Source organism: Bos grunniens, chromosome 13 (assembly GCF_055505025.1).
Source record: "Bos grunniens cultivar Pamir isolate PY7600 chromosome 13, Bosgru_T2T1.0, whole genome shotgun sequence".
NCBI classification, from domain to species: Eukaryota; Metazoa; Chordata; class Mammalia; order Artiodactyla; family Bovidae; genus Bos; species Bos grunniens.
In genome coordinates this window covers 21,747,129-21,771,369 of record NC_141177.1, presented here as the reverse complement: position 1 = coordinate 21,771,369, position 24,241 = coordinate 21,747,129, and the positions used below count along the sequence as shown (strand labels likewise).

The following is a 24,241-nucleotide window of genomic DNA, read 5'->3' as shown; positions in this document are numbered from 1 at the left end:
AGGCTCCTCCGTCCATGGGATTTTCCAGGCAAGAGTACTGGAGTGGGGTGCCATTGCCTTCTCTGGTATTACATACTATGCTTGTGTAAAAAAGGAGAGGATAAGTGTGCATTAATACATAGAGCTTGCTATGCATAAACTTATTCAGGAAGATTAAAAATCTAATAATACGTGCCTTGTAAGCAAGGAAGTGGTTGCCTGGAGAACAGGTAAGGGAGAGGGACCTGTCAGCAAAGGACCTTCTGAATCAAGAATCATGTGAATTACCTGTTTGTTTTTAATTTAAAATATATATATATTTTAAAATAATTTTTGCTTTAAAAATAATTTTATTTGTCTGTTTACTTATTTTTGGCTGTGCTGGGTCTTGGTTGCTGTGAGGCCTGCTCCACCTGCTGCGAGCGCAGGCTTCTCACGATGGTGGCATCCCTTGTGGAGCACAGGCTCTGGGCATGTGGACTTCGCTAGTTGCAGCGCACAGAGCTCAGCGGTTTCGGCTCTCAGGCCCCTGCGAGCACAGGCGTCTCATGATGGTGGCATCTCTTGTGGAGCACAGGCTCTGGGCACGTGGACTTCGCTAGTTGCAGCACACAGGGCTCAGCGGTTGCGGCTCTCAGGCCCTAGGGCTTGGGCTCCGTAGTTGTGGCATCTGGGCTTTGTTGCTCTGTGGCATGTGGAATCTTCCCAGACCAGAGATCAAACCCGTGTCCCCTGCATTGGCAGCAGATTCTTATCCATTGCGCCACCAGGGAAGTCAGAATTATGTTTTTTTAAAAACCCTTGGTTTGAGGTTTTGGGGAGTTTAACATCATCATATGTATCTCTTTGCTCTAATTTGCTTGCTCCCTACCCCTTCCCAGAGAACCCATCTAATCATCCTTTCTTCTGCTCCATGAGTTTTTAGCACCAAATGAAGTTCTTTTTTGTTTTTACTTAAAAATTTCTTAATCTATTTTCTTATTTGCATTCAAATTTTTAAAAATTTATTGACTGGATAAGTGCTTTCTATGTGATGCATTACCCCACATCCTTGTTTATTTGAACACATTTTGCACAAGCCACAGTTGATTTTAGAATGGAAAAGTATTATTAGTACAAGATAGGAAATTCAAACAGTGCTAATGAGTGTATAGTGAAAAGTGCTTTTTTTCTTTCTCTCGATCTCTTGAGTGTCCTCTGGCCCGTAGTTCCCCTCCCGAGGTTGCCGCTGTTACACTTTGACACGTATGCTTCTAATACTGTAGCATGCGTATGTACACTGTGCTATAGACGCTGTTCCTCGTCCAGGTTTTTCACTTAACAGCATGTCTTGGTTTAGGATTATGTTTAGATTAACACATTCTTCTTAGCAACTGCACAGGATTCCACAGTATATATTAAATTTATTTCCTCACCCCCTCTTGATGGGAATTGGGGTTGTCCACAATCTATTGCTACCACAGATGAGGCCACAACAGATATCCTTCTATCTGTAGGATAAATTCTTAGAAATATAACTGCTAGATCAAAGGGGCTTTGCATTTTAAATTTAGATAGATAGTTCCAAATGGCTCTATGCAGAGGTTATGGTAGTTCCATAGCATATAAGGTTACTTGGGCTTTTATAAAGCTTCCAGCCACCTCAACCTGTAGTATAGGATAAAATATACATTGAAGAGTGGACAAGCTAGTTAACACTGTTGATGGAGTAGGGTTTTTATTTTTCCCTCTGCAACTGGTTAAGATCCCATCAGGAAATAGCCATTTGTAGTAGTTACTAAGTATGGCTGTCAGAAGGTTGGCTAGATGGAGGTGACCTAGGTGTGTAATCAGCCCCCAGTGACAACTGTACTGTCTGTGCTTAACTTTTTTTCTTTCCTTTCCCCTAGGACCCTAGCATCCTGAGATATTTTTGGATTCATAGCCCTTAAGAGTGACCTGGTCAGAGGTCATCATGTCAAAGCTGAAAAGCTCAGAATCAGTCCGGGTGGTGGTTCGCTGTAGGCCCATGAATGGCAAGGAAAAGGCTGCTTCATACGACAAGGTGGTGGATGTGGACGTGAAGCTAGGGCAGGTGTCTGTCAAGAACCCCAAGGGAGTGGCGCATGAAATGCCCAAGACCTTCACTTTTGATGCCGTCTACGACTGGAACGCCAAACAGTTTGAACTCTATGATGAGACCTTCCGACCACTGGTGGACTCCGTCCTTCAGGGTTTCAATGGGACAATTTTTGCCTATGGACAGACGGGGACTGGGAAAACCTACACGATGGAAGGAGTCCGGGGTGACCCTGAAAAAAGAGGGGTCATCCCTAACTCGTTTGATCACATCTTCACCCATATCTCTCGATCCCAGAATCAACAGTACTTGGTCAGGGCTTCTTACTTGGAGATCTACCAGGAGGAGATCCGAGACCTGCTCTCCAAAGATCAGACCAAAAGGCTCGAGCTGAAAGAGAGGCCTGACACCGGGGTGTACGTGAAAGACCTGTCTTCCTTCGTTACCAAGAGCGTGAAGGAAATAGAGCATGTGATGAACGTGGGGAATCAGAACCGTTCTGTTGGGGCCACCAACATGAATGAGCACAGTTCCCGTTCACATGCAATTTTTGTCATCACCATCGAATGCAGTGAGGTGGGCCTCGACGGTGAAAACCACATCCGGGTAGGGAAGCTGAACCTTGTAGATCTTGCTGGCAGTGAACGGCAGGCCAAGACCGGTGCGCAAGGGGAAAGGTTGAAGGAAGCAACCAAGATCAACCTGTCCCTCTCGGCCTTGGGTAATGTCATTTCTGCCCTGGTGGATGGAAAAAGCACTCATATTCCGTATCGGGACTCCAAGCTTACCAGGCTCCTCCAGGATTCTCTTGGTGGCAATGCTAAAACTGTGATGGTGGCCAATGTGGGGCCCGCCTCTTACAATGTAGAAGAGACCCTAACCACTCTAAGGTATGCCAACCGTGCCAAAAACATTAAGAACAAGCCAAGGGTCAACGAGGACCCTAAGGATGCCCTTCTTCGAGAATTCCAGGAAGAGATTGCTCGGCTCAAGGCCCAGTTAGAGAAACGGTCCATTGGTAGAAGGAAGAGGCGAGAGAAGCGGAGGGGGGTTGGGGGTGGGGAAGAGGAGGAGGAGGAGGGAGAAGAGGGGGAGGAGGAAGGGGATGACAAGGATGATTATTGGCGGGAACAGCAAGAGAAACTGGAGATCGAGAAGCGGGCCATTGTTGAGGACCACAGCTTGGTTGCAGAGGAAAAGAAGAGGCTGCTGAAGGAGAAGGAGAAAAAGATGGAGGATCTGCGGCGGGAGAAGGATGCTGCTGAGGTGCTCGGGGCCAAAATCAAGGTACTGTACCCTGCCTTAGGCCTGTTCTTTTTTCATTCTAATTTTTTTGTTTTGTCAAAAAAATGATATGAGGAATGATGTTGATATTCAGTGCCCAAGGGCTTCCTTAGTAGCTCAGGTGGTAAAGAATCTGCCTGCAGTATAGGAGACCCCGGTTTGATTCCTGGGTCAGGAAGATCCCCTGGAGAAGGGATAGGCTACCCACTCTACTTTTCATGGGTTTACCTGGTGGCTCAGACGGTAAAGAATCCACCTGCAAAGCAGGAGACTTGGGTTCAATCCCTGGGTTGGGAAGATCCCCTGGAGGAGGGCATGGCAACCCACTCCAGTATTCTTGCCTGGAGAATCTTTGACAGTAATATCCATGTGCCCCTTTCCCTCCCCCAGTATAAGAAACAGAATAGCATCTGTATCTTCACAAACTCTTGTGCCCCTACCTCCCCAGAGGTAACCGTTACCTTGGATTTGGTGTTTATTCTTTCTTTGCTTTTCTTTATAGTTTACCCAAATGTGTATATATGTGTATATATATATCTCTACATAAGAGAGCATTTTGTGCATGCTCAGTCGCTTCAGTCATGTCCTACTCTGTGTTATCCTATGGACTGTAGCCCGCCCGGCTCCTCTGTCCATGGGATTCTCCAGGCAAGAATACTGGAGTGGGTTGCTGTGCCTTCCTCCAGGGGATCTTCCTGACCCAGGGATTGAACCCGCATCTCCTGCGTCTCCTGAATTGCAGGCAGATTCTTTACCCACTAAACCACCTGTTCAGTTCAGTTCAGTTCAGTTGCTCAGTCGTGTCCAACTCTTTGCGACCCCATGAATCCCAGCATGCCAGGCCACCCTGTCCATCAACAACTCCCGGAGTTCATCCAGACTCACGTCCATCGAGTCGGTGATGCCATCCAGCCATCTCATCCTCTGTCGTCCCCTTCTCCTCCTGCCCACAATCCCTCCCAGCATCAGAGTCTTTTCCAATCAGTCAACTCTTCGCACAAGGTGGCCAAAGTATTGGAGTTTCAGCTTTAGCATCAGTCCTTCCAAAGAATACCCAGGACTGATCTCCTTTAGGATGGACTGGTTGGATCTCCTTGCAGTCCAAGGGACTCTCAAGAGTCTTCTCCAACACCACAGTTCAAAAGCATCAATTCTTCAGCACTCAGCTTTCTTCACAGTCCAACTCTCACATCCATACATGACCACTGGAAAAACCATAGCCTTGACTAGATGGACCTTTGTTGGCAAAGTAATGTCTCTGCTTTTGAATATGCTATCTAGGTGGGTCATAACTTTCCTTCCAAGGAGTAAGCGTCTTCTAATTTCATGGCTGCAATCACCATCTGCTGTGATTTTGGAGCCCCCCAAAATAAAGTCTGACACTGTTTCCACTGTTTCCCCATCTATTTGCCATGAAGTGATGGGACTGGATGCCATGATCTTAGTTTTCTGAATGTTGAGTTTTAAGCCAACTTTTTCACTCTCCTCTTTCACTTTCATCAAGAGGCTTTTGAGTTCCTCTTCACTTTCTGCCATAAGGGTGGTGTCATCTGCATATCTGAGGTTACTGATATTTCTCCCGGCAATCTTGATTCCAGCTAGTGCTTCTTCCAGTCCAGTGTTTCTCATGATGTCCTCTGCGTAAAGGTCTTTTTAGTTTCACATAATTTTTAACTTTCATATCAATTGAATCCCACTGCTGTGATCTACTTTTATTTGCTAAATGTCACGTTAATGAAATTTATCCATTTTGATGCCTGGAACTGTGATTCATTCATTCTGCTCTGAGACTTCCGTGGCATTCCATTCTCCTGATAGTGTGGGTTGTTTTAGTTTTCTTGCCCTGAATTCCTTGTCCTTGAGGAGAACTTGTGTGGGTGAGAGTTTCTTGCTTGACACCATCAGGTCTTAGGGTGTGTATAGCTTCAACTTCACCAGACAGCAACACATAGCTTTCTCACGTGGTCATGTGTGTTGATGCTTCTACCAGGGGGGTGTGAGTCCAGGTTGTTCCCCATTCTTACCAACACTTGTGATTAGCAGGCTTGAATTTTTGTCTGTCTGGTAGATAAACAATGGCGTCTGCTTGTGGTTTTCCTATGCAGGGTGCCTGATTAGGCAAGATCACCCCCTGGGTGCTCCCTTGCAGTCAGGCCCTGTATGCCAGTGTCTGAGTAGAATTCTAGAGTGTGGAGGCGTCCATGTGTTGCCTGTTCTTTCTGGCACCAATTCCCTTGAGTGCCTGGACTCTGGGCCGCCAAAGGGCTTTCCTGGCAGAGGAGAGCAGAGCGCTGGCTGTGGAAAACCGAGGATGACCACTGCTTGACAACATGCCAGAATTCCTTTGAAGCGTTGGGTTCTGTCTTGTAGTGTTTATGCAGACTTTGATTTCTACTCTAAAATGTGTCTGTGTTTATTAATTTTTTAAAAAATGACAGTGATCTCTTTCCTGCCTCCCCTTCCCCCACCATGTGAAGCTGTACTTTATCTGTGGCATCATAGTAGCCCTTTCACAGAGCTGGGTCCTGTTTGACTTCAGAGGTAGGGATCGTTGGTAGGACTCTGAAGACCTGGTGTGAAAATGGAGTCACATACAGCACAATCAGGAAGTAACTGTGTTCGGGGGGCTTACTCTGGGGTTCTGTTACGTCACTTGACCCTTCCTGACTCCTGCACTGTGCAACTGGGTATGCTTGTGTTTGATCTGCATGTGGTATTTTTAAAGATCATGGCTTTTATTCAAGCCCAGGAGCACCTAGACTCTAAACAACCTGGCATAGTCGGGCAACTCTCAGAAGCCGAGTGTGGCCAGACTCAGCATCACCTCAGGTCACTGGACCTCTTACACGTTTTATTTTTGGGAGAATGACATGACATCTGTCTTTCTCAATCCCTGGATGATATACAGTCATAGGACAAAAGAATTTTAGAGCTGGGAGTGTGTTGGGGGTGGTGATTACTAATCAGTCCAGCCTTTTCGTTTTGAAAGAAGCGGAAAGTCTCAGGGGCTGAAACGTGACAGCAGGGGTAGACGTTTCTTTAAAGCAAGGTTACGGAGTTTTCTGAGTCCATGCTTCTCAGGCGCAAATCATTCCCCTGGCTTCAGCCCTCATCTAAATGCTGAGTTTTCAGTCTGTATGGTTAGCCCAGAGCTGTCTGCTAACATCCCAGCTGATGGCCTCTGCCTGCTGGGTGTTTCCACGGAGATGCCCAGGGCCACGCAGAGCCTGCTTCGGCCTGCCTTTACTCAGTCCAGCCAGACTCCTCCCTGGGAGTTATCATTGCCAGCTGCTACTCGCTCTCCCTCGGTCTCTGAATCCTGCCTCTCTCGGACCCATCCACCTTGCTCTCCCAGCCTCTCCTGCCCCAGCTCAGGCCTGAAACCTTAAAACAGCCTCCTGTCTGCCCTCACTCCACCCAGCCTGCCCTTTTCCAGTTATTCTTCCTGTTGCAGGGGAGTTTTGTTTCTAAAACACAGATCTGGTTATGTATCCTAATGCTCAAAGGAGACGTCAGTGGTTCCTGCAGTTCTCAGGGTCAAGCTTAGTCTCCCAAACAAGACTTGGAGGTTTTTGAACTACCCCCTGATTGCTTTGCCAACTTCATGTATCACCACTCTCTACCCTACCCTCTGAAAACAATTTTTTTTCCTTAGCTGTTTCCTATTTTTACTTTAGCACTCTTGTAGCTGTCCCTTGAGACAGGAAGGTTTTTCCCTGACTGCCTTTGGGAAGAGCCTGAATTCCCTCCTTCCCGTGTGCCTCTCCTAGTATTACTCTGTCCTTTCCTCATGATAAGATCTGACTCCATCTGATAAGAACCTGCTTACTTATGGCCCTCTGTGGACTCTCAGCTTTTGACTCATATTCATAGTGGCATCCTCAGTACCTAGTATGTAGGAGGTGCTTAATAGGTTCTAACTGAGGTCACTACTTCATACAAACAAACCAAAAATTTTCTCTAAAATATCCAGCTGAAATTCATGTATGTCTAGGGAAGCTGTGTCTTCAGTATTTCCATTATAAAGCCCTAGTGAAGCCACCACAGAGACGGCAATGGCACCCCACTCCAGTACTCTTGCCTGGAAAATCCCATAGACAGAGGAGCCTGGTAGGCTGCAGTCCATGGGGTCGCTAAGAGTCGGACACGACTGATCGACTTTACTTTGACTTTTCACTTTCATGCATTGGAGAAGGAAATGGCAATCCACTCCAGTATTCTTGCCTGGAGAATCCCAGGGACGGGGGAGCCTGGTGGGCTGCCGTCTATGGGGTCACACAGAGTCGGACACGACTGAAGTGACTTAGCAGCAGCAGTAGCAGTGAAGCCGCCAGAGCTCCACCCAAGTGATGGGAAGGGCCCAGCTGAGCACAGTATATTTTCCCTAAGAATTTACCCACTTTGGCTCCGTCCGGAGCTCTTTGTCTTTCCTCACAGGCTTCCCTGTGAGGAGCTATGTTCTGAGTGAGACCACTCACGACATAGATTCTGCTCTTTTCTCACAAAGGCCATGGAGAGTAAGCTGCTCGTTGGAGGAAAAAATATAGTAGATCATACAAATGAACAGCAGAAAATCCTGGAGCAGAAACGGCAAGAAATTGCAGAACAGGTAACTTGTCATTCCTTTTGGGAGAGAATGGAGTGGGGTGGGGTGCGTTAATGCTACAGAGCAAATATCTTTTCTGTTAGACTCTTCAAAAGTGATGGAAAGGACATGTGTCAGCCCCTTCCTGGTGGGAGACTGATCTAGAGCACCCAGCCCCATATTCTTAAATAGACGTTGTCTGTAGGCACGCTGATCAATTTTGTGACATTGCTCAGAAACGTCGAGAAAGAGAAATCCAGCAGCAGATGGAAAGCCGAGACGAGGAGACCTTGGAACTGAAGGAGACGTACAGCTCATTGCAGCAAGAGGTGGACATCAAGACCAAGAAACTCAAAAAGGTAGGAAAGGAATGAGGCAGGCAGAGGCTCCTTGGGTGTGGGGCAGAGAGTGAACTCTGTTGTCTAGAGGGCCGCCCGGCTCAGCCGCCTCTCCTGTTGTTTCCAGCTCTTCTCTAAGCTTCAGGCAGTCAAGGCAGAGATCCATGACCTCCAAGAAGAGCACATCAAGGAGCGACAGGAGCTGGAGCAGACCCAGAATGAGCTCACAAGGGAGCTGAAACTCAAGTAAGTCCTAGGCCTTCCGGGGCACCCCAGCCACTTGCTGCGTTGTTGTTTGTTAAGTAAGAAACCCCTCAGAAGACAGGGCCCCTGCCCACTTCTCTCCATCTCTCTCCACCTTGTCTGTCTTCTGTTTATTCCTAAGAAAGTTAGTTTCTGTCTCTGCATCCCATCTGTTAACTGAATATCTTCACCAGATGATCTCCAAGTTCCTCCCACTCTGCCTTCCTGAAGCCATTATCTATTGATGAAAGGGAATCTTTTATTAATTAGAATTTTCTGAATTGTATAAGGAACACCCAAATATCCATTGCCCAGCAGTGGTGGTGGTTTAATTGCTAAGTCATGTCTGACTCTTATGATCCCATGAACTATAGCCTGCCAGGCTCCTCTGTCCATGGGATTTCCCAGGCAGGAAGGCAGGAATACTGGAGTGGGTTGCCATTTCTTTCTCCAGGGGATCTTCCTGACCCAGGGATCGAACCCAAGTCTCCTGCATTGCAGGTGGATTCTTTACTGCTGAGCTACCAGGAAAGCCCAAGATGCCATGATAAACAGTCTTTTGTCCTCCATCTTTCATAGTTTGGTTGCTTTTGGTTTTTTTGTTTGTTTGTGTTTTTTTAGGGGGGTGGGCTGCACCATGTAGCATGCAGAATCTTATTTCTCCCACCAGGACTTGAACCCATGCCTCCTTCAGTGAAAGCACTGATCTTAACCCTCATAAAAATATTTTAAAGCAAATCTTACATCATGTTACCTCATTCCTACATACTTACATATGTACCATAGTGTTGTTTTTGTTTTTTTAAAGAACATCTTTATTGAGATATAATTCACATACAATACAATTCAGTTATTTAAAGTATACAAGATACAAGTCAAATTTTTTTTTGGCTGCACAGCTTGGGGAATCTGTTCCCTCACCAAGGATTGAACCTGGGCCACAGCAGTGAAAGCCCGGAATCCTAACCATTAGGTGACCAGGGAACTCCCCTACAAGTCATTTAAATATGTATATATGTTTACTTCACTGTAAAGTCAACACTACAGTCTAATTTTAGAACATTTGTGTGTGCCCTCACCCAAAGAAAACATGTACCAAGTGTTGGTCACTCCTTATTATCTCCTCCCCCAGCCTTATAAATAACTGATCTACTTTCTGACTCTGTAAATTAACCTATTATTCTGGACCTTTCATATACATGGAATTATGTGGTCTTTTGTGACTGGTTTCTTTCAATTAACATGTTTTCAGGAGTTATCCATGTTGCAGCATGTTAGCACTTCATTTTTTAGAGCTGACCCATATTATATGAATATTCCACATTTTATTTATCCATTCATCAGTTGATAGACATTTGGGTTGTTTCTGCTTTTCAGCTATAGTTAATAATGCTGCTATGAACATTTGTGTCCAAGTTTAATTGTGGACTTAACATTTTTAGTTCTCTTAGGTTATCCAAGAGTCTTAGGGATTTAGGTCTTACATTTAGTCTATGATCCATTTAGAGTTAATTTCTTCTATGGTCTGAAGTATGGTTCCAAATGCATTCTTTTGCATGTGGACATTCACTTGTCCCAGCACCTGTTGTTGAAAAGTGTCTTCTCTCTTTGTCTTTGCATCCTTGTTGAAAATCAGTTGACCATAGTTGTAAAGGTGTATTTCTGTACCCTCTGCACTGTTATTCTGTTGAACTGTATGTCTGTCATTATGCCAGTACCACACTGTCTTATTATTTACTGTAGCTTTGTAGTAAGTTTTGAAATGAGAAAATGTGAGTGCTCTAATATTTTGTTCTTTTTCAAGATTCTTTTGGCTATTCAGGGTCTCATGCATTTCCATATAAACTTTAAGATCAGCTTCTCAATTTCTGCAAAAAAAAAACCAAAAAAACAGTTGAGATCTTGATTGGAATTGTGTTTACTCTATAGATCAATTTGGAGAGTATTGTTATCTTAACAGTATTAAGTATGCTGATCCATGAACATGATGGATGTCTTTCCATTTATTTAAATCTTCTTTAATTTCTGTCATAAATGTTTGTATTTTTCATTGCATAGTCTTTGCACTTCTTTTGTTAAATTTATACCTAAGTATTTTATTTTTTTGATGCTATCATATAAGGAATTGTTTTCTTAATTTTATTTTCAGAATGTTTATTCTGAAGCTACTGGAATGTTTATTCTGAAGCTACTGTGTCAGAATTAAAATTGATTTTTGTGGATGTAATGATATATTTTCACCTAACAAAATTAACATAGTTTCTTAGTATTCTCTCATACCCTACCCATATTTGGATTTTCTTGGTTTATTTGTATTAAGATCTACATAAGGACTATATGTTACATTTAGTTATTATATCTGTTATGCTTATTTTAATCTGGAGCAACCCCTTTCCTTTTTAGAAACTTTTTTTCATAATTGTATTGTTGAAAAGGCTGGGGCAGTTAGCCTAGAGAAATATACCACATTCTGGATTTGTCAGTCTGCTTCTTCTTCATGGTGTCATTTAGCTTGTGTCTCTGTCTTCTTTACCTTCCTTTAACTGAAGGTGAACTCTGAAGGACTGGTTCTTAACCTTGATTACACACATAAATCATCGGAGGAGTTTTTAAAAATAGTGACACTTGGGTCCTACCCAAGAGATTCTGATTTCACTCGTCTAGGTAGTGGTCCTTAAACTTTCAGCAGGTACCAACCAGTTCATCTGAAGGGCTTGTTAAATGTAGATCGCTGGGCCCCACATCCAGAGAATCTGATTCAGTACATCTGGGGTGGGGCCTGAGCATTTGCATTCACAAGTACCAGCTGTTGTTTCTGCTGGTTTTTGAGCACACTTTGAGAATCACTGATCTCTCACGAGGTCTGACTAAGATATTGTAAGTGATATTAATGTGCAGCCTGGCTTGAGAACCATTGAGCTGATGGTTTCAGCCAACAATGATCTTTGTGTAACTCCATTATTTCATTAGGGGTTAAAAAATTTTTTTTAATACCAGTTCTTCCACTTCATTTGCTCAAAGTTTTCTTTAAAGAGGAACTTTCATTGAGAAGGAAATGGCAGTCCACTCCAGTATTCTCGCTTGGGAAATCTTGTGGACAGAGGAGCCTGGTGGGCTACAGTCTGTGGGGTCGCAGAGTCGGACACAACTCAGCAACGAAGCACAACTGCAGCAACAAAGACTCAGTGCAGCCAAAAATAAATAGATAAATTTTTTTAAAAAAGAACTTTTCAAAGAGATTCTTTTAATGATTAAGTTGTAAATTTGGGAAGGAGCCCTTAAAATTAAATATAGGCATGTACACCTAGAAAAAAGGTCAGAACAAAATATGTCAAAATATCTACTTCTGAGTACTGAAATTGTGTGTAATTGTTTCTCACATTTTCTTTTCTTTAAAAAAAAATTGTTTTTTTCGCCCTGCATAGAACGTAGGTTCTTAGTTCCCTGACCAGTGATCGAACCTGCACCCCCTGCCTTGGGAGGTCAGAGCGTTAACCACTTCACCACCAGGGAAGTCTCACATTTTCTAATGTATAAATGAGATCTTTAAAATCACACAAAAAAAGAACCCCAAATATATGAAAAATCATTTCTTAAATAGTCAAAGAGAAAATGTCATCTCTTCAAATTATTTTTTTTAAGGAAGTAATTTTCATTGTTCTGTCTCTTCTTCGTATCTGCTGAATAAACAGCAAGCCAGCCTGTTTCTCATGGTCCCCTCGACCTCTGTGGTGTTTGTTCTCTGTGTCTCCCATGTTCACACCCTGTTGACATTGTTCTGTCCTGAGGTCTGGAAGGAGTGCACTCAGAGAAGGGCAGGAAAAAAGTCATCACCATGGAGAGACACAGCTCAGCGGGTTCCAGTTTCATTGTCTGCCGTGTTCTCCGGGTGCTTCTCAGGCAGAGACTCTTCTCAGGAATGGTCTTCATTCGCAGGGGTCTAAAGGGCTGAAATGCATCTTGTTCTCCTCTTTGTTCTGGTGATTAGAATGTGGAGTTTTCCATCTTGGGCAACAGTCCATAGGATTGGAGGAAGGCATTTGAAACTGTAATCTGTTTTCAGCATTTTGGAAATTAAGGAGCAGGTTTAGCAGTACCAGTGGCCCTCCCCCAAGTACTTAGCACAAGTTCACTGCAGCATAGCCCAGACATTGCCTTCCTCTTTATTTTTAAAAATTATTTATTTATTGGCCTCAAAAACTGTGGGATCTTAGTTCCCTGACATAAATCCAGGCCCCTCAAATTGGAAGTGTGGAGTCTTAGCCACTGGACCACCAGGAGAGTCCCTCCATTCCTCTTTAGTCCTTCCACCTCCTCAAGCTGCTACTCCTTGGGGATAAATGACCTTTCCATATTCCTACGATAGCTGCTGCTAAGTTGCTTTAGTCGTGTCCGACTCTGTGCGACCCCATAGACGGCAGCCCACCAGGCTTCCCCGTCCCTGGGATTCTCCAGGTAAGAACAGTGGAGTGGGTTGCCATTTCCTTCTCCAATGCATGAAAGTGAAAAGTGAAAGTGAAGCCGCTCAGTCGTGTTCGACTCTTAGCGACCCCATGGACTGCAGCCTACCAGGCTCCTCCGTCCATGGGATTTTCCAGGTAAAAGTACTGGAGTGGGGTGCTGTTGCCTTCTCCATTCCTACGATAGACCTGTCAGCATGCCTAGGAGTGTTTCTCTGTCTCAAGCAGGGGCCAGTGTCATTCATGACTGTACCCCAGCTCCTAGTATGATGGTAGTCCCGTTGTACCTGCTCAGCAGGTGTTGGTTGAGTGACTTGGCCCTTACCTATTACTTGCTTCATGTGGGACCAGATAGCCAGCACTCCATTCTTGTTCTTTTTCCATCTATTCGCCTGTGTATGTGTGCTCTTACAGGCATCTTATTATAGAAAACTTCATTCCTCTGGAAGAAAAAAGTAAAATTATGAATAGATCCTTCTTCGATGAAGAGGAAGATCATTGGAAATTACATCCTATAACCAGACTGGAGTAAGTCACTATTGACTTGTAATGTGGGAATGGGGTGGGCTAGAATGTTGATAAGCTGGACTTGGCCAGAGGAGAATGGTAAAATGCAGTCTGATTCCTTTAAACTTGGAACCAATTGCAGCTGTGACTTTGTGGCTGCTATAAGTTCGTGAGGTAAACGTTTGCTGACGAGTGTGGTATTAGGAATTGGGAAACATTATCATAGTGAACTTATGGCCTTTCAGCTTCCCCAGATGTCCAGTGAAGTGTGCCAGGCCAAGGGACGGGCAGTACATAGGTGTTATCTGTCAGTCTGACTGTGTGGAGGATTCTCAGTCTCTGTCTGGATCCTGCTAGAAAGATGAGAGAAGTCTGCCAAGGATGTGGGAGTGGGGAGTGTGGACAGCTCAGCTTCATGCCTGCTATCTAAGAACTGGATGATGACTCAGAGCCCCTCCAGCTTGAAAGATGCATGATGCTCACACGTGAATCAGAAAGCAATTCAAGCAGAAAATATAAGCAGCTCCCTTCCCATTTACATGTCAGCCCTCAGTCCAGGGAGTTTCCCATTTCAGGTTCTACCTAAAGGAGGCTCAGAATTTTCTGAGTGCTAGTTCCACAGTCCCAATCCTGGGACTGTGGGACACACTCTGGCCTGGGTCTTGAGCACACAGTCCATTTCCAGGAACCAGCAGATGATGAAACGGCCAGTCTCAGCCGTGGGATACAGGAGACCGTTGAGCCAACACGCAAGAATGTCCATGATGGTTCGTCCAGACGTTCGATACAGGGTGAGAAGATTGTACTCATGTTAGAGAAACATGAGTTTAATTTATGTAAACGCTTTGATTGTACTCATGTTAGAGAAACATGAGTTAAATTTATGTAAACGCTTTGACCCGTCTGCAAAGTCACAGTTTGTATCCTGACACTTTTAAGAGGGACCTGAGGACAGCTACGTTAATAACAATTATAACAAGTAATATGTATGATTAATGAATCATAAATAACAAGGTAAACGAGAATGAGATTTAGAAAATTAGGACTAGGGAAGGAGAGAGCACAAACATACTGTAGTCCGTGTGGCCAGTACATATTAATAGTGAGTTTCAGAATGGCCTTGTGGGGAGACGGGAAAGAAAGATGTCTAACAACAGGAGATGGAGGTTCGTGAAAGAACTTGCGGTCCTTCCGTTTAACAGAATACGTGTGAGTCATGTAGTTATCTGAAGTGACATAGTTGATAACTAGTTAATGACCCAAGCATATTTTACAGTAAAAATACCAGACAGGCTTCTGTCTATAAGCACTGGCCATGCACCAGGCACTGTACTCGGCGCTTTGCTGCTCTGTCTGATTGAGCCCTCTCACTCACTCTGTGCGGTCAATCCTGTGGCTTAAAAGTTCAGGTAGCTGGTAAGTGGATGAGCCAGGAGATGCAGGTATTGTTCAGCTATAGAACAATTGGTCCTGAAAGCGCATATATGAATTAAAAAAGCGGGTGCAAAGTAAATCAAAATGTGGACTGGTAATTGCTGGTTAATGGAAGCACATTCATTTAAAATTTTCTTCTTTTTGCTTATCTGTATTTTTTATAACCATCCATGGGGATCCTCTACTATGTTTATTTATTTAGGCTGCACTGCAGGGCTTATGGGATCTTAGTTTCCCCGACCGGGGTTGGCACCTGGACCACAGCAGTGAAAGCACCAAGTCCTAGCCACTGAGCCACCAGGGAATTCTCTGAATTACTTTTATGATGAAAGCTTGTCACTTAAAAATTTTAAGATGTTTTTGAGTCTCCCTTGGCAGCCAGAGCAAGGCAGATTAGGACTAGTTAACTCTTCAATTACCGTTCTTCCTGGCACTGAGTTATTCTGAATAAGGAAAACAAAAGCAAAAAAGAGGTTATCAGATGTGGCTTTATGTCGTGGAAGATGAGGGATGTGTCAGAGTCCTCAGAAGCGTTTTTCTAGCAGTTTCAGAGGGTATATATCTTGCCAGTTTATTTCATGTCTTCAGCCTAAAAACATGATTTTAAAGCCAACAAGTCAAATACATGGGTTTCCAGGGGGCTTACCTTGATCCAGAGATAGAATTTCAAGCAGTGGCTTTCAGATGATTTTTAGCAATGGACCTGCTCCATTGAGAGCCATGTTGTACAGTATCTCGATACGTAAAATTGATCAATGGAGCCACTCCGTTCTCTCCCCTAACCTCCCAGCTGGTTTCCCTCACGCCCCCGCCAGGGCCTTGGGGCTTGAACTCCACTGAGTGGGAGGAGCTAGAGGGGAAGATGTGGAGCCATGGGTGTTCTTCCCTCGTCACCCTCGGCTTGGTGTTTAGGGGCCAGGAAAAGGCCCACCGCAGAATATCGAGTGACGGAATCTATCTACAAGGCCAGTTATGAGGCAGAGCCTGGTCTGATTTTCAAAATCTGATAATAAGCACACATACTGCCCCCTGCACACACTACGTGTGTGCCCCATATGCCTACATATGCCCCATACCTGCTTCCTTCCCTCTACAGCCAGAAAATTCATCAGAGCTGCTGTAGGTATGGAGATTATTGATGACTACGATTTTCTTTTGCATATCTTTTTGTATTTTTATACTGTCTACAATAAATAAGTTGTACTTAATTTATTATTTTCTCTTGATTATTCCCCTTAGGGTGCAATACGCATTCTTTTTGTTTTTTAAAGGAAAATAGAGAAAAGCATAGAAAGTAAAATAAAAGTCATCTGAAATGGCACCAGGAAAAAAGTTATAAAAGTACATTGCTTTTTTTAAACACATCCTTGGTAGGCTTTGAGTAGCAAGCAATCCGAGGTTCTGTTCTTGGGTTTAGATTGTTTGAAGTTCTTTTGTCTGATTGGACGCGATCCTAGCTGTCTTGGCTCTGCTTCTGCAGGCAGAAAACATCATGCTGCTGGAGCTGGACATGCCCAGTCGGACCACCAGAGACTACGAGGGCCCCGCCATCGCCCCCAAGGTCCAGGCTGCATTGGATGCGGCTCTGCAGGATGAGGATGAGATACAGGTGGATGCGTCATCCTTTGAAAGCACTGCACATAAGAAAACCAAGGCCAGGTGAGTGGCTTTGGGGACGTGTTTGAACAAGGACAGATGAGGGGAGAGGGAGCAAATGTGCTTGTTTATCACAGAACTAAGTGGCAAAGCCCGAGTTAACCTCGGTCTGTCTGCATCCACAGCCCAGGCTCTGAGCCTCAGTTTAAATAAGCAGCCACTTAATTTGGTGCTCAATTAGAAATCCTGTCTTATTAAATTCCGGATTAGAAGTTTAAGGAAAATAACTGAGTGCAAAGCCAAAAATGGAAGGAATTTTACCTGCATACTTAGTTTTTTTGTTTTTCCTTCTTACCAATTTGGAGAAGACAGTCAAGATGTAATTTTAATGGAAGAACAATTGCTGAGAATCAGAGTCCCTCCCTGAGGTGTCATCCATCCATTGTCGGGTCATGTTGGCTATCCGAGAGGGTCACGCTGTGCCAGTCTCTGGTGGTTTTACAATTGAAAGTCCATGAGGCAAGGCCACTCTGAGACATAATGGCCATTAATGGGAAGGGAGGCTTATCTGCATCAGAGACAGCGATGGGATGTGTAATGGACATATGTGCTTGACTCTTGCAGGCCTAAAAGTGGAAGGAAGTCGGGCTCCTCCTCTTCTTCCTCAGGAACCCCCGCATCTCAGCTTTATCCACAGCCTCGGGGGCTAGTTCCAAAGTAAAGCCACTTCCCCCTCTCCCAGGTTACAAACAGCCTTGCCTTCTGGGAGAAGAGACAAGCAAAAACCTGCAGAGAGGACTTGACCCCAAACTCAGAACCATTCCCCTGGGGAAAAGCAATGGCCTCTTCGCCGATGAACCAACTTAATCTGGTTGAACATGCTGGTCGTAAGACGGCACTCAGCTCCTCTAGGACTTGTCCTTTAATTAGCATCTCAGAACTGCCTGGATAAGGTAAAGTGTGATAGCTGAGGTGGAAAGCAAGAGAGTGACCGGTGACCTTGCTTCCCTTCTCCCTTGCCACCTCCTCTCCTTTTCCTTGCTGTCCCATCCTCTCCCCTCTACTTTTCTAGCCTGTTCTTTATACTGGGCTCCCTTCTTGTTGAACAATAGGGCAAAATCAGGAGTCACATCAGCAGACCAACTCTTTGGAGCCTCAGGATAAAGTGGCAATGAGTCTGAAAAGCGAAAGTCCTAGAACTTGAGCAGGTGCTCGTTCTTATAGGTAGAAAATGAGAAATCTCATTTGGAGCTAAGCCTCTGAGGGGCACGGTCCATGCACCTCAGTAAGAAGTGGATCTGCTTTTGGGATCTGCTGAAGGAGCAGATATTTTCCAAGGAAACTGCCAACTTCTGCTCCAGAAGGATTCCATGTCAGAAGCAATAGAAATAACACTTCCTCTGCCTCCTTGGAGAGTTTAGGGAAACAGCTTCTTTAGAACCTCAAAACCATGACCATCTTATCCAAGACGTGAATCTGTAAGTTGATGCCATGTCCATACGCCATGTCACTTTGCTCTTTATTGGTCACCATCTATTTCCATGCACATTTCTCTGAGCGAACCTGCCTGGGCCCATGTTCTGCAGTGGGCCTGTATTTTGGGCAAAGAGAGGCTGTCTCTGCCTTCTCTGGTGGGACCAGAGCTGGGGGCACGAGACACAGAGAAGCACTTCTGCATCCCCTGTTTTTTTCCATCCTTGCATAGAGAGCATTGGGGTGACGAGGTAGGTGCCAAGATGGTGTCATGAGGCTCAGTGCAGTGGCAAAGGAAGATGTGACAGCTGGAGCGGCAGAGGAGTCCTGCCTGCCTCCAGCAGAAGACTCACTGAATCCTAGAACTGGGGCTCCCCCCAGGCAGAGCCCGGGGCAGTAGCGAGGCATGGCCCTGTGATCGAATAGTTCAGAGGAGTTAGGAGTTCCCGTTTACATATACTGGTTTGGTTTGTAAGTTTTAGTTCTCTGTATTATTGAAATTCAGAATTTGGCTTTATGTTGGTCATTAGGTGGATGTTACTCATTCCCCCCCCATGAGAAACTTATAAGTGTGTGTGGGTGTGCAAGCACAGTGGTGCCTATGTTCTTTGAATGTGTCGTGTGTGTCTGTAAGAGAGAGACCAAGAACTTGCCCGACTTTAGAAATACACTAACGTGCAGTTGTTGCCTTTGTCTGTATTAAAGGCCCGCTGAATGACTAATCCAGGCTGGAAGCTCCCACGTGGGGGTCTGAGTCCATGAGCCAAGCCTGAGGGGACAGTATGTGTCCCTAGTCGGCCACACCGGCGCACCTTGCTGGCACCGTGCCTCGGGAAGGTGGCGACTCAGTGGGCCTTGAGTTATATTTTAACTCAGCTGCTAGTTCCCAGGGCACATTTCTGGATCAGAACCTGCGGGAAAGAGGAGGTACCGAGTGCAATGTCTTAGCGTCCTGCAAATGGAGATCGGTCGTCTACCAGCTTATCTCCTGTTTAGTAACCATTCTTTCTGAACCCAGGGCCCTTTTCAGCAATTCGCGGAGCATGATGGAGGCATCTCTCTTCTTTCTCGGGATCAAACTCTGTTCTGTATTATTTACTAAGAATGTCCCTGTTTGAACAGGAACTATATGATGGGGTGGGTAGCCTAAGATGGTGACCTGCTGGTTACACCTGTCTCTTGCACTACATTTCCTTGAAGCTGAACAGAATCAGACCTGAATCTGATCTGTAGGCTGAACATTTCCATCTAGGAAGTCTGAGAATTAAAAATTGCAGATAACCCTGTAGCTGAATACGGATGTCTCAAGGTGACTGTTCTGACCATGGGTGGTTGAATGACCATGGAACTTTTCTAAGAAGGCAAAAGAAGTAAGCCAAGTTGACAGGCAGGGTCATGAAAACAGGCCTGCCTTGTACTCAGCTGTGTTCATCTGGTGGTCTGTGAAATGAAGAAGAAGAACACCTGGCTGGAGGTTGAGTCTCTGGTGCTTTTCTTCTCTCAAAATGGATCTGATAAATATTCGAAGAGAGGAGAGTGTCCTGCTGCCACCAGGAAGCTGCTGCCTTGGGCTCTGAATTGAGCCAAAGGTGTAGACCTACCAAGATGACTGAGGGACCAGGTTTTTATTGTCTGTAGTCATGCTAGAATGTTCCAAGCCCTCTGAGCACCTTCATGTCAGCAGCAACTAATGATATCTGGCAGCAAGGCCCCAGGATCTAATAAGCTCATCTGAGAGAAGGAGTTTGAGACAAACGTGCAACCGCCCGCAGGAATGCATCTGGTTTCAGATTTCAAATCCCGTGTCTCCCAGGTCCCTGGATTCAGAACTCAAGGCCACAAATCATAGGCATGAAGCACTTTCTTAAGACTCCACCCTAACGTTGGATGGCTCCCCATCGAATGCCTGCATGCTGCTTGAATGGCACCACCCGCATCTCCACGACCACAGGCGTCAAGAGAGTTGCTCAGCTCCGGCGTGGGCCACGCTCTACTTCTCCTGTGTGACTCTTGTAAGTGCCCCTTCACTGAATGTAGAATCGTTGCCAAGTTTGTGAGAAGTGTCCATTCTTTGTCAACTTGGGATATCAGTCCAGCCTCACATTTCCCACTGGAGGTCGAGGCTTGGTGTGAACACCACCTTGGGCCATCTCAGCACCATCAGTGGACGAAAATGGGGCTGCTAATACACTCTAAAAGCCATAATCAGAATGCTCGAAGGACCTGGATAAACAGCGGGCCTGGCTACTGTCTGTCGTGCAAGGTTGTTGTCTTGCACTGTTTGGAAATCTGCCCCCGCTCCTCCCTGCCCTCACTTCCTGAATGAAATGCTTCTGAGGTTGTTTATGAAAGGAGTGATCCTGGGGCAGGCAGGAGGCAGTGGGCTTTATGGCTCCTTGGAGTTACTGTTGATCTTGACCTTCTCTTTGGCTACCTTGAGACAAAGAATATGCCAATACTTGGGGCTCTGAGTTTTATAGTCAATATTTATTTGTATCATCTCTTTGTCTAGGAATGTAAAAGTGACTCTAAACTAAGATGTGTAATAAAAATCAGATTTATTGTACCTCCAAAAAGGTGTCCTCATAAATGACTGATGCTTCTGAGAATGACATGCTGGTGACTGACACACTGCCAATTTCTTTTAAACATTTGAATGTTTCTAGTGGAAGGAGGGTGGGAGTGGAACATGAAGACTGAGTTGGAATGTTGGCATTTAAAAAATATAGCAGCAAGGTAAAGGGACATGAAAGAGTGACAAAAGAATGCTTTTTGTGGTTTTCCATGGAAGTTCCTAAGACAGGCATGAAATTACTTTTAATTTCTGTGTTTTGTTTTTTAATGTTTCTTTACATTTATTATATACTTCAGAATATACATTTTTTAACAAAAATATTTTGTTATTTACTATCAAGAAAAAATTACTGGAAATGAGCAACTCATTGGTCTTATGGTTTCTTATGTGCTCAGGCCTGCTGGAGTGTCCCCCGCCCCAGGATGGAGGGGGGGTCATGTACCCTGTGTGAGGAGTGGAGACTCCATAGAAGGAGCTCAGACCCTGGACTCTGAGCTCGGCTTGAATCCTGCTTGTGCCTATGCTTACTAGCTGTGCAACTATGAGGATTTTAGTTTTTCTCTCTAAACCTTGGTGTGTGTGTGTGTGGTGGGGGGGGGCGGGTCTTGTCTGTAAAACAGGGTCATAATCACACCTGGAAGGGCCACTGTAAGGATTAGCATTGCATTTAAAGCAACAAGTACACAAGTATGTGGATGAAAGCAGACATTTTCAAATGTGGTTGTTGGGAGTTCCCTGGTGGTCCAGTGGTTAGGACTCTGCACTTTCACTGCTGAGGGCCTGAGTTCAATCCCTAGTTGGGGAACTAAGATCATACAAACTGAGTGATGCCATTCCCTCGTACCCCCAAAGCCCCCACCCCACCCCCACCACCACTAAATAATAAAATTATTTGGTTATTGCTATGACAGGGCCCTGGGTTCAGAAGACATCATGAGCAATTTGTATCCTAAGAAACTAGAGGCTAGTACTGGGTATATTATGTTCAGAAACCCCTAGGCCTCTATAGAAAAGCGGCTAATCACTTAACAAATACATGTTGAGTATTTCCTCTGTGCCATGCTGTTCCAGGAACTGGATATAGAGACGTGAGCAACACAGTCCCTGCCCACACACAGCTTGTGCTTGCATGGGAGAGGGAGGTGGGGTAATGCTAACCAAACGCACCTGAACGTGTAATAACCAATCATGACAAATGTCATGAAGTGATATTATAAGAGAGTAATAGGAGCCTGATTGGATTAGGTGAGTAAAGAAGGGAAGGGCTTTCTGAAGAAATGGCATAAAGTGAGATCCAGAGGACAAAGAGTTATTGGGACAGGAATAAAGAAAGAGATTTGTTCAAAGAGGGGACAGCACCTGTGAAAGCCTCATGTAACAGCTAGGATTTCATGGGAAGGTATCTGCAGTCCTTTTCTACCCTCACTAGGGGGAAGCATGCAAAGCTACCGTAAAAAAGATTATAGTATAGGACTTTAAAAATAAGTATACCAACAAGAAATGGAAAGAACAGAGAGGACAGTGGTTTATGTGATTAGACAAATGACCCTTAACTCTTCAGAAGATGCCCTCAAACTACATGTAACGTCCCTATAGTCCCCTTTCTTTCCCAAAAGAGTTAAAAATCATAGGTTAGCCTAGCCTACATAGTTAACTATTTTAGAATAAAATCAAAACTCATTAGCCAGAAAGCAAGGGTTCAAAGTGTGATCTGAAGAATTATGAGTGTGTTCTTGAAAGTGACAGAGCTCTAGGTGGGTCAGGGGCTAACCTATCAGGGGAGGTGCAGGGCAGGGTTGCTGGGCAACTTGGAAATTCCTGCTGACTCCCCAGGTTGTCTTCTCATCTTCTGGATTGTTTTAAGGAAAAAAAAAACCACCAAGGAACTACTCAAACCTTGAGTGACAGAGTAAGAAGTATATAGTTGGTCTTCGTCCCCCCAAAAACTTCTACAACCCCTGAAATTTCCTTAATGATAAGAGTAACTTCCGGTATTTCTAACAAGCCCCTTTCAGCCACACCAGAGCTTAGGCTAACAAAGTGACCTATGGATAGCTTCGGGGTGGAGGTTGGTTGCCAGGGGAACCGATCATGTGATTGATTAGTGTTGGAACTTTCAGCACCCCTCCTGACCTCCGGTAGGGGAGAGGAGCTGGAGATTGAGTTAATCACCGATAGTCAATGATTGAGTCATTCCAGCCTGCCTAATGGAACCCATCCATAAAAGCACCTGAATGATGGGGGTTTGGAGCGCTTCCAGGCTGGTAAACTCATGAAGGTGCCGGAAGGACAGCGTGCCCGAAGAGGGCCAGGAGGCTCCATGCCCTCCCCTGACCTGGCACTGTGCAGTTCTTCCATTTGGATGTTCCTGAGTTGCATCAGTAAAACAGTAATGGTAGTTAAAAGTGCGTTCCTGCGTTTCTGTGAGCCATTCATTCTAGTAATTATTTAACCTGAGGAAAGGATTGTGGAAACCCTCGGCAGTTACAGCTGGTCATAGGTCCAAGTGGCAACCTGGAACATTGGACTAGCCTCTGAAGCGGGGGGCAGTCTTGTGGGACCAAGTCCTTAAATACTAGGAGTTAGTGTCAGTATTGAAAATTGATTTGCAGGACACCCTTTTGGTGTCTGGAGAATCAGAGACATTGGGTGCAGGGAAAAAAAAAAAAAAATCCATGCATTTCATTGTCAGAAGTACTGTGACTAAAAACAGTTGACCTTGGAAACTGTTTTGAACTTCACGATGACAGTCTGTCTCAGGGTGCGTGATTTTGGCAGGTCCTCTTTCACTGGAGTTGCCATCGGATTGAAGTTTACCCTGAGGATCTGGTCTCCGAGGACCATGCGGTGGTCACATCTGCCAACAGGGTTGTCAGTGGCGTTTATCAAGGATGTAACCGTAGCTGTCACAGCTGCTCCTGTTTCATCCTCTGTTTCTATCAGCAGTCTGTGGTTAACCGTCCCCCGGTGCTTCAGTTAGGCGAGCTGACTGGGGATGGCTTTGGGGGTGGGGAACGGGCAGAAAGAGAGGTGGCTCACCCGCATGGCTAGGGACGGTGCCACCCACAGGAACTTGTGGAATGCTCGCGAGCGCCAGGTGTGTTGCTCTGCCCTGGAGACAGAGAGGAGTAACATGTACTCCAGCCCTTCTGAGGCGGGGAGAGAGAGAAACAGGATGAGAGAAACAAGTTTCAGAACAGTGATTCAGAGTGGTTAGGACCTTCTAGAAGGCCAGTCTCCTCCCCTCATGCCGCTCTCCCAGACCTCCTCTTGGTGCTCAGTAACGCCAAGCGCTCACAGGCCATGACACCTTTGCGTGTGCTGTGCTCTGTTTCTGGTAATTTCTCCCCACTCCTGCTTGGTTCACTCATACTCATCTTTCAGATACTCATTTAATGCCATCTCTTCTAAGAAGCCTTCCCCAACCACTCATTCTGGTTTCCCCCCGTCTCAACCTGGCTGTGCAGTGTCTCTCACTGAAACGTGTTTCCTTCTAAGCCCTTTGCCCAACTTGCACTGTATTTGTTTGCCTTGGTCTCCCCCCCACTAGACTGTAAGTTCCCTGAGGGCATGTTGTGTTGTCGTCTCCAGCTTGACACTCTGATGGATCAAGTGGTAGGGTCAGTGCTGACACCCGCAGCTCAGAGTGTTTTCTGTCAGAGGAAAGGGTGGTGGGACAGGAGGGGTGGAAAGACTTCACAGAGGAGG

General features: G+C 45.2%; 1 protein-coding gene across 15 annotated transcripts in view; it reads left to right on the top strand.

Moving 5' to 3' along the window:
- Positions 1–20,534, top strand: part of KIF3B (kinesin family member 3B) — a 40,006-nt gene extending 19,472 nt beyond the window's left edge. For 13 of the 15 annotated variants that reach the window (XM_086332413.1, XM_086332409.1, XM_086332417.1 and 10 more), the window contains 8 exons: positions 1,869–3,325; positions 7,830–7,931; positions 8,144–8,266; positions 8,373–8,491; positions 13,363–13,476; positions 14,141–14,246; positions 16,370–16,548; positions 17,110–20,534. In XM_086332413.1, the coding sequence (XP_086188539.1) occupies positions 1,934–3,325; positions 7,830–7,931; positions 8,144–8,266; positions 8,373–8,491; positions 13,363–13,476; positions 14,141–14,246; positions 16,370–16,548; positions 17,110–17,206 (2,232 nt within the window). In that variant the 5' untranslated portion in view covers positions 1,869–1,933 and the 3' untranslated portion in view covers positions 17,207–20,534. The remainder of the gene's footprint in view (positions 1–1,868; positions 3,326–7,829; positions 7,932–8,143; positions 8,267–8,372; positions 8,492–13,362; positions 13,477–14,140; positions 14,247–16,369; positions 16,549–17,109) is intronic. The other 2 variants (XM_086332420.1, XM_086332419.1) reach the window with 1 other exon arrangement.
- The last annotated feature ends 3,707 nt before the right edge of the window (positions 20,535–24,241 follow it).